This window comes from Emys orbicularis, chromosome 8, assembly GCF_028017835.1.
Source record: "Emys orbicularis isolate rEmyOrb1 chromosome 8, rEmyOrb1.hap1, whole genome shotgun sequence".
NCBI classification, from domain to species: Eukaryota; Metazoa; Chordata; order Testudines; family Emydidae; genus Emys; species Emys orbicularis.
Window position 1 is genome coordinate 60,675,924 of NC_088690.1, and position 10,223 is coordinate 60,686,146.

The 10,223-nt window shown below is 49.5% G+C and overlaps 1 protein-coding gene across 1 annotated transcript in view; it reads right to left on the reverse strand.

Annotated features, from left to right (window-relative positions):
• BRINP2 (BMP/retinoic acid inducible neural specific 2) overlaps positions 1 to 8,740 on the reverse strand; it is a 28,469-nt gene extending 19,729 nt beyond the window's left edge. Inside the window, exon 1 of the mRNA XM_065409798.1 lies at positions 8,478 to 8,740. Within this exon, the coding sequence (XP_065265870.1) occupies positions 8,478 to 8,740 (263 nt within the window). The remainder of the gene's footprint in view (positions 1 to 8,477) is intronic.
• Between the last annotated feature and the right edge of the window lie 1,483 nt (positions 8,741 to 10,223).

The window sequence follows — 10,223 nt, forward strand, 5'->3', positions numbered from 1 at the left end:
GTGCCCACACACTGCCAAAGCACTGACACCCTGACCTGCCTCACCTCTGGCTGTGCCAACCCGAGCATTGCCCCGCTCCCCCAAGGCACCTCAGTCCTGACCTTTAGCAGTGCCTGCTCTTCCAGCTCCCCAATGTGATTTAATCAGCACTCCCACCTATTCCAGTTCGTGGCCATGTGCTAGCTTAGCATGTGCCCCACAAGCCTCCCCCCACACTTGATTCACAGGGGACCAACAGCAAATCTGAACGCTGGGCTCCACCCAGAAAACAACAGCGCGAATCCCCAATGCCATGCAGGTCCTTCTCAGAGAGGCTCTTTAGATCCAAGTGCAGAAGGCTCTGTCAAGCGGAGGTGGATTAGCTTACCCTGAGTTTTGCTGTTGTGCTATCAAAACAAATCCAAAGGGTTGCTAGCTGATTACATGCCTCGGAGGAGCTGAGAGACAATGGTTGCCTTAATCCATGTGGGGTTCTTTCTTCCTGTCTCACCTTCGTCACCAGCATTTTCTCCAGAGACCTCTGGGTCCCACAGCAGCCAGGGTGGTGGTGGTGAAAATCAATCCCCTGAAGGCACCAGGATTCATAACAACAAGCTGATCACAGCACTGGCAGCAGCTGCTTTGTTTGTTGTCAAAAAGGGCCTTGTACTAGAATCTCTGCCTTTCTCTGCCTTTCAAAAACCACCCTCCCCGGCTGTAAGGGTTTTGTACAGAAAAACCCCATATAGTCTTTTAGAGACAATTAGGTGCATTCTGATGCTCATTAAAGTGAGAAACTGACAGCACTGATTAGAGGAAGGCAGAGTGTTAGGCAAGCAATGTGCAAGATTCCCACGCATGCAGCTCTGCCAAAGTGCTTCCATCATGACCCCTGCTATTCCAGCCCTAAGTTTTCTGCTGGCTAGAAACATCAGATGCATCTAATTGTGGGTGGGTGGATGGGAGAAGGAAGAGGACAGTGAGCAAAAGGGGAGAAAAAAGCCCATCAGTGCCTATCTGAACAGCCTCCCGAGGTTAACGGCTGCTAGGGTGTTATTAATCAGCAAACCCAACTGGTGTCATCACCCCCCCTCTAACTGGAATTCTCACTGTTTCCAGTACACGCCTCCCCAGCTAGAGCTAACCTTCAATTAATAGTTCCCCAGGCTGTTCTGCTCATTCATGGCTAGTGCAAGAGCTGGTTGAAAAAAGGGAAAGATTTTTTTCATGAGTGTTTTCAAAATGTTCTAAACAATTTTTCTTCTGACGGGTTCTAAAGGGTTTTCATTTCTTCAGAATATTTTGTGAAAATCTGTATTAAAAGTTATTTTGGTTTCAAAATTTTTCACTTTTTCCTCCAGTTTTTGGGAACTGGGGGTGGTTTGTTTTCTGTGTTTTGCCCTCTTTCTCTCTCTTTTCCATTTTGCCACTAAAAAGGGAAGAGAAAAAGAGAGAAATAAAGGGGAAAATGAAAACTTGGACATGTTTGGATTTGGGGTTGTCCTGAAAAATGGATAACTTCAAAAAAAGCCCCTGGGCCTGTGATATTTACATGCATGTAAAATGCTACGTATAATATAATACATTGTATTATACCTTGCCCACAAAATGGGGTCCTAGTCTGTGACTGTTGCAATATAAATAATTACTACACCACAAAAACCTCCATTAAAAGAACATTATTAAGGTTGCAAAGTCAATTGTTCAAAAGTTAGGAAATGCTAGAATTAAGGTTGCCTGTCTCACCTTATTTTGGCCCCCTTGTGCGTATGCTGTATGGTACAGTCTTTAATTATGTGATCACATACTATTTTTTCCCCCTGGAGTCCTGTCTCCTTCAATGCATAGGATGGACAGTGCTCACTGAAGGAGCAGCTAGCCAATATTTTGTTTTCTCCTCATTGTTCAATGGGTAGCTTCTGGCCTTATTTACTGCACACTATTCCAACCCTGTCCGAAGATAGAATTATTAATTAAATGGGCTTCTCTGTGGTGCTTGTCACTACAGTATAGGAGTGCTTCACAAATATTAATTCATTGTCACAATACCCCTGTGAGATAAGGGAGTATTATCTCCATTTTCCAGATTAGGAGCACACAGAGATTAAAGTAAAAAACAATCACTAATTTAATAGATACCTAGGGCCCAGTTTTTTAGAGAACTTAGTATTAATTTATAGTACATTATGTGTTTAAAGCGCAGCTCCCATTGACTTCAGTTGCAGCGGTGCATACTCAGTGCTTCTGCAAATCAGATCACAGGATCTCAATTTGGGCACCCTAGAAAATGAGGAATACATAATTAGTGGCCCTTTGTGAAAAGTTGGGTTTAGGTGACTTGCCCAGCATCACACAGAATCTCTGTGGCAGAGGAAGGGATAGAATTCAGTTATCCAGGGCAGCATCTGACTGCCTTAGCCATGAGACCATTCTTTCTCTTCTTGCAATCCCCTGTCTCCTTCACTACACCATTCCCAATTCTGCAACAAATGAGGCAAGGTCCTACAGGCAACGGCCTCCTTCGCTACACAGCCTGATTAGTCTCCAGAGCAGATCCATGCCACATACCAAATGAGGCAAGGGTTTTGTGGAAAAAAATTGTATGTGATCCTGTAATTAACAATGGTATCATAATGCATATGCACAAGGGTGCCAAATTAAGATTACACACCAAACTCAATACTGGAATTTCCTAACTTTTGAGTGCTTGACTTTGCAACCTATGTCATTTTTAATGTGTGTGATTTCCTGGGTTTTTAAAAAAGCAAACTGAACAAACAGAAATTCTGTCACGTGGCATCATATTGACACCCCATATGATTCATTGCAGTCTGACATCACGCCCACATAAAATAATGGAGCGGCTAATACGAGACTCAATTAATTAAGAACTAAAGGAGGGTAATATAATTAATGCCAATCAACATGGGTTTGTGGAAAACAGATCCTGTCAAACGAATCTGGATATATTTTTTGATGGGATTACACATTCAGTTGATAATAGTGTTGATGCAATATACTTAGACTTTTGTAAGGCATTTGACTTGATACCACACAACATTTTGATTACAAAACTAGAATGGGACCAAATAAATATGGCACAATTTGAATGGATTAAAAACTGGCTAACTGATAGATCTCAAATATAACTGTATACACTGAATCATCACCAAGCAGGTGTGTTTCTAGTGAGGTCCTCTGGGGATCAGTTCTTGGCCCCAACATTTTTATCAATGACTTGGAAGAAAACATAAAATTATCACTGATAAAGTTTGCAGATGACCCAAAAATTGAGGGAGTGGTAAATAATGAAGAGGACAGGTCACTGACACAGAGTGCTCTGGATCGCTTGGTAAGCAGGGCACAAGCAAACAATATGAGTTTTGACACAGCTAAATGTAAATGGGTACATCTAGGAACAAAAAGCATAGGCCATACTTACAGGATGGGGCACTCTGCCCTGGGAAGCAGAGACTCTGAAGAAGATTTGGGGGTTATGGTGGATAATCAGCTGAACATGAGCTCCCAGTGCAAGGCTGTTGCAAAAAGGGCTAATGCCATCCTTGGATGCATAAACAGAATCACAAGCAGGAGTAGCGAGGTTATTTTACCCCATATTTGGCACTGGTGCGACCACTGCTGGAATCCTGTGTCCAGTTCTAGTGTCCACAAATCAAGAAGGATGTTGATAAATCGGAGAGGATTCAGAGAAAAGCCATGAGAATGATTAGAGGATTAGAAAACATGCCTTACAGTGACAGACTCAAAGAGCTCAATCTATTTAGCTTAACAAAGAGAAGGTTAAAGGATGACTTGATCACAGTGTATAAGTACCAGCCTGGTGAACAAATATTGGCTAATGGGCTCTTCAGTTGTGCAGAGAAAGGGATAACAAGAAGCGGAAGCTAGACAAATTCAGACTGGAAATGTGTGTATTTTTAATAGTGAGGGTAATTAAGCATTGAAACAACTTCTGAGGGGTAATGGTGGATGCTCCATCACTGGAAATCTTTAGGTCTTTGGGTGTTTTGCTAAAAGCTCTGCTCTCAGAATTGTTTTTGGGGAAGTTCTCTGGCCTGTGTTACACAGGAGGTCAGACTAGATGATCCAGTGTTCCTTTCTGGCCTTGGAATCTAGGAATCAGCAGGGTTGGAACCCTTCGCTCCCGCACATAGATCTCTGCCACTGGAGCTGATGGAGGAACTGTAGTAGTAGTAGGTGGACAGCAGTATTAGTATTAACCTCTTTCTGGACCAGCACTGGAAGCGGGGGATGGGACAACTTGCCAGTGGGTTTCACAGCTCTTTGCTGACAGCGGAGGAATGACATGGCTCAGGAATTTTGGGTTCCATTCCAGGCTCTGGACGGGTGTGTGCTTTAGTGGGCACAGACTCTTCTGCATCTGTTTCCCCACTGCCCCAAGCTTGACCGTTTTGCACCGTTCCCTCCAATCTGTCCCTGTCCCAGTCCTGTTTCTTCCCCACTCCTGGCTCCTAATTCCAGTTCAGTTTGCCTCACATCGCTAGTCCCAGTCTCCACTCTCAGGCCTCTCATCCCAGTCCCAGTTTCCTTGCTCAGCCAGTCCGAGTTCACCTCTCCCAACTCTTAATCCAATCTGTCATCTCTCCTCTGGCTTTAGCCTCCAGTCAGCCCCTGCCAACCTGCCCACCTCCCCTGTCCCCAGTGGCTCCCTGACCCAGCTCATCATCTGATCTCAGTTCCCCCTCACACCCACTGGTTCCCAGTCTCTCCCTCATTTCCTTCCTCAGCTCCAGTCTCTCCTGGCTCCCACTCCAGTTTCCTTGCCTAGCCACTCCCAGTCTTTCCCCCCCATCCCAACTACCAGTCACATTTTCCCTCCCCTCTAGTCCCAGTCTCCTCCCAAGGCTCCTGGTCCCAATCTACTCCCTCAGGTCCGCCGCTTGTCCCCTATGTATTCAAGCCAGGCAGCTTCCTCCACTGTGGGGCTAGGCCAAGCAGGGAGGTCATGGAGAGCACAGGAGAGCCCAGATCCCTGCTCTCGGTTCCAGTACCCATTCTGGCCAGGCCTGGCATGTGGCAGCCCGGAGCTGCAGTTGCAACAAAAGTCCTGCTCAGCCCCAGGTTGGAGCATGTTCAGTGTGGATGAAATCTTCAGGGAATTTACCTTTGAAGCGCTAGCCAGTCTCTATACAATACCTCTAGGGAGGAGGGGGTAGATTAGATTGGTCTCCATGGATTCTGTGCTAGCTCCCATTGTGAGGGTTGCCTGGGCTTTGTGACATGGACTCCTGCTGGTTCAGAACTGAACGGAGACCCGCCAGAATCCTTTCCCATAGGCCACCACATCGATCCTGGGGTTATGACTTTGGGTCGCCACTTACCACAGCCCACCTGAGGGCCAGGGCAAGGAGAGTCAGTTCCATCATCCCCAAGCCCATGTGCTTCCCAACACTCCTGTCATTTACTCCAGATGTCTGGGGCGGGCCATGGCTGAACCAGGCAGGAAAATAGGTCCTCAGAAGAGCTATTTAAGGGTGAAATCCACGACGCCCTATGCAGGAGACCAGCACAAAGCCTAGGCACCACTGAAGCCTGAGGACTTAAGCAGGGCTAAAAGTGACGTACAGGCCATGTCCGTTTCACCCCTGGTGTGGGGAAGTCAGGGATTCTCTGTGCCAGTGAGGAATCCAGCTGAGCTTCCAGCAGGTGACCAGACAGGTGCACAAAACACCACCCAGATTTCACTTCCCTAATAGTTTTGTGCGCATGCTTTCCCAGTGAGCAATGTCCTCTCCGATAGCCACCCAGCCCTGGCTCCCCTGCCCTCTGTACACTGGTGCTAACAAGCAGCTCCTTTCCCCACTTCTGTCACCCAAACGCGCTCTGGCACTGCAGTGACAGCTGTGGCAGATTAAAGCGGAGTTTTCCCAATGCTGAGAGCAAGATGTTGATTGCCTTCAAATAGTCATCTTTTCTTTTCTTTTCTCCCCCCATCCCTGCCCCCAGCAGATACTCTCTCTGTGCCTCACAGATAATCATGGTTTTTGCAACTCGCCTTCTCTCCAGAACCTGCTCTTCTGAAAGGGTGTAGAAATTAACCCTTTGTGTGCGGCAACAGGGTGAAGATGCCTTGTCTCTTCTTTCTCTCCTGGAGGAATCCTGTGAGACGCCTGGGTTTCACTTGGACAGAATGGGGCAGCCTTTTCCTAATTGCTGACCCAAGGCTAGACTGGAGCAAGGAGCCATCTTTCCCCTGCCTTGTGTCCAGCGTGCAAGGGTGAAGAAGTATCTCAGCTCCTGTGCTCAGGACAGTGGAAGGAGCACTCCCTCCTACCACCCCCCAGGGACATGGAAGGGGGAAGCCAGGGCTCCATTTCCCCTCTTTACTAATCACTGCATCTGGCTGGGCAGATTGGGGGGAGGGGGGGGAGGAGGAATATGCTAAACCATTCTAAGAGATGGTACAGGGAGGGTGCATGTGTAACCCATGGAGCGAATGGGGCTCTATGTCCCCCTCTAGTGGCTGCTCCACATCAGAGGCTAATGGCCCTACTATAGCCTCTCATGCTTTTAGCTTTGTAAGTCCCAGGCTCAAACCCCAAGTTGGGGGAAGGGCTGGACTTTCCCAAGCCAAATCTCTCCCTGAGGTAATACAGCTCCAGGTTGCCCCTCAACGCAGGCCATTGTGCCAAGCACCCAGCCTGGCCCGTCGCTGCGAGAACGACATGCTAACAGCCTTTCCCTGCTGCGCACAAGGGCGTTGAAAGATTGCATTCTGGGAGCTGGCCAAGCACTCAGAGATGCTCAGATGGCCAGGCTAGAGGCATGAAAAGTGCTGTTATTGGCGCTATAACTGTTATTGCTGCCTATAAAACGATCCCGCCCTTTATCAAAGCCCATCACGCTGCCTGACTTGCTCCTGCAAGGCTCAGCGCCACAGGCCCCCCTTGCCATAAGCTCCATGAAGAACCTGTCCCGTTTGCTCTACATATGCAATCAGGATGGCCTATAAATAGCACGTCTTTTCCAGTGCTCTCTGAAGTCACAGTAAGGTCTGACGGCATCGCGGGGTTATTTGCCTGCCTGGTTTTTTCTTTTTTCTCTCTTTCTCAATCACATTTAGCTTTGGTTCAGCCCACTTGTGCACTGAGCTGCCTGCTCTGGATTCCAAGGCCTGGCTCGCTACTGCACCCATCAGAATTCATCTTGCTCCTGCCCTGGGATCAGCTCTGTGCCAGCTGGTGAGGCGAATGACACTGAAGCCTCACTGATTTGCACTTGCTGGCCCAGATTATGCTGAGTACAGTGGAGAGGGGGAGGAGGAGAGCTTTTGGGAGCCAGTTGTGGCCAGTTACAGCTTCCTGAATCTCTGCCCTTGGACTCAGAACAGTTTAGAGCAGCATCAAACTGCACCAGCTGGCTATGGCCCCATAGGGACCACATGGCAGCTGGAAACTGCCAAAGGACTAGGCATATTGGTCACTGCACTTGCTTCTTCCTTCCACCTTTACATTGACATGCCCTCTGCACTACTTGGGATATCCCCAAGAAAGCATGGAGGGCGGTTTCTTCTCCCTTGGCATCCCCTGAGCGGCACCCAAGGACGGAAGATCTGAGAATCTGGCATGTTGGCATTATTTATTTCTAGTAGAAGAGAGGCTAGAGGCTGCAACTGAGATTAGGGCCTCACCATGCCCAGCCCATAGGGTGAGCCAGTCTCCGTCCTGAGGAGCATTGGGTCTGAACAGCCTGGCGTAAAAGCTCATGTCTGACTGGGACAGGCTTTGCCAGAGTTAGTGACTCCATGAGTAAATGAACAAAGACAATACCTAAAAACCCACCCTGAGATCTAGCATCCCCAAACAGGCTTCGTTCAGTTATTTAGACAAAAGGGGTTCAATTATGTATGACAATATTTCCTTGTTAACTAGCTCCACCTCTCAGTTGGCTGAAGCCCCAGGGTGGTCAGTGGAGTATAGCAGGGAGGTTAGCAAGGGTCGGGTGTATTTGCTTTGGAAACTCCTTGGGCCTAATCCAGCCCTAGCTTTAATGAATTTGATCCTTTCTATTTAAACTGCAAATCCAGGGCCAAACACCACTTGCAGCCGTGTGTGTCACTGAGAAGGGCAGAGTTTGGCTCACACTGGGTGATCCTCTAGCGTTATCCCCAGTGGTAATGTACAAATGCGCATCAGAGCAGCAGAGTTGGGACAGTGGCTCCTGAGGATTTGCCAGGATCTGTTTGCAGTCACCCAATTCATGAGAGGGTGATGGGGGAAGATTCACCCCATGGGGGCTTACATGGGAATTAAGAGGTGAACAGCACTCCTATCTGAGCAGATCTGTTCTATTCCACTAGAGGGCAGCAATGCACACACGTGCGCATACACATGCTAGCTCGTCATATTTGCCTGCCCCACCCTGTCTCTCTTTTCTCCCCTCCTCTCCGAGCGCATTCACCTCGCCCCTGTAGAGAGACAGCCCGCTAGGGAAGGAACGCCAGCTCCCCCTCTCACCTGTAGATCCTGTACCTGGTGGTGAAACCCTGCCGGTAGCGTTCGGCGAAGTCGGTGTATTCCTGAGCTCGGTGAAATGGTCCCCGGTCGGTGAGCAGCCAGTCCAGCGGCGCCTGGCCGGGGGAGGAGGCGGCGGCATGCTGGTCAGGCACCGGGCCGGCAGCGGCGGCGGCTACCAACCCCCGGCAGCACAGACTCAGGACCAATAGCGGCAATGCCCATGGGACCATCAGCCGGAGCCCTTCAAACTGCTGCCACCTCATGCTTCTCCTGCGCGGTTGGCTTCTTCATTCTCTCGCCACTCTCTCCCCCTCGGCGCTCCTCAGGACCTCCGGCGCTGCAACGGCACGAGGGGAAGGGCGTTAGTGAGAGAGACCGACAGGCAGAGAACCCACTGGTAGCCTACATGCTCTTATGCTGGGTACTGGGGAGAAACACATGGCAGGCACATAGCTAAGTCTGAAACCTGTCGGTGGCTGTTTGTTCTACCCTGAGTTTGGCACTGGTCAGTGTGTTTGGCACTGGTGAAAGGTGCTGGACTCCAAAGTCCTCTCTTTACCAGAACAACTACCACTGGGCAATATCAGGACAGGCTTGCCCCACGCTGCCCCACCAGCGTAGCTCAGCTCCCATGAGTAGGGGAAATTCCTTCTCCTTGGCCCTGTTCTGGCCTTGAGCTGTGGCTGCTGACCAGAGTGCCCCGGGTCTCGGCTGTGGGATGGTGATGTGGGTGGTGTAGAAAGACGCAAAGGGAGAAGGTGCAGGGCTCCAGGACAGGGGGAATTCACTGGGTCTGGGGACAAAGCTGCAAAATGCAATACCACTTTGACAGATTCCAGAGGGCGTCGGGCATGCCACTCCCCCCAGTTTCATCCAGTTCACTAAACGCCCTGCCATTTGGCAAAATGGCAGTGTCGTATCAGGGAAACGTTTGCTGTTCTCCTCCAGTCCCCCGCCTATGGTGACCTTCCGAGACAGGCCTGGCCCAAAGGAAGCTCCTTGTCCATCCTGCCACAAGGCATTTTTGCAACGTGTCACTATGGATGTGACCTCTTGGGCAGCTCCAGTGGAGATTTCAATGGGCTTCCATGGATTTAGGAGCTGAGACCTAGCGTCTCATCTCAGGGTGTGCATCCAACCCCGAGGAGTCATAGCTACTTGCTTGGGGACCAGTTCCCTTTAGCATCACTGTATCCCAAATCACGCTCGGGCTGCTACCTTGCTCCTCAATTCTGTGGCACCCTTCCCGACCCTCCCTCCTTTGCTGCATGGATGCTCCTACCCTCTGACTGGACCTGCCATGCACACAGAGGAGTGGTCTCGGGCTCTGGACGGGGTGCACAGTCCCGAAAGCCGCTATCTAGCATGTGCTCACTCTGCACAAACCTACTGCGCCCAGCTTATTCCTTTGGTCCAGGGTTCTGATTGTTGAGGAAATGAAACGCTCAGTAACAGCGAGGGGAACAATGTGTCAGCATCGCAGCCCTGACTGCCAAAGCAACTAGACAAATAAAAAAAACCCAGACAGCCAGAAAACCAAACAAACCAATAAACTGTTGAAGAAACGTGTATCACTTCCAACCAAGGCCAGAGCTCTGCAAAACAGCGCTTCCATTTAGTCACCAAAGTGGTTAGAAAATTGGGCCAGGAGCATCCCTCTGGGAGTGGCTGGGTGGCAAGTGCTTTGTAAAGGTCACTCTCACGGGAGGGTGCTGAGCACTTGACAATTTGGTCCTGAGCGTCTTC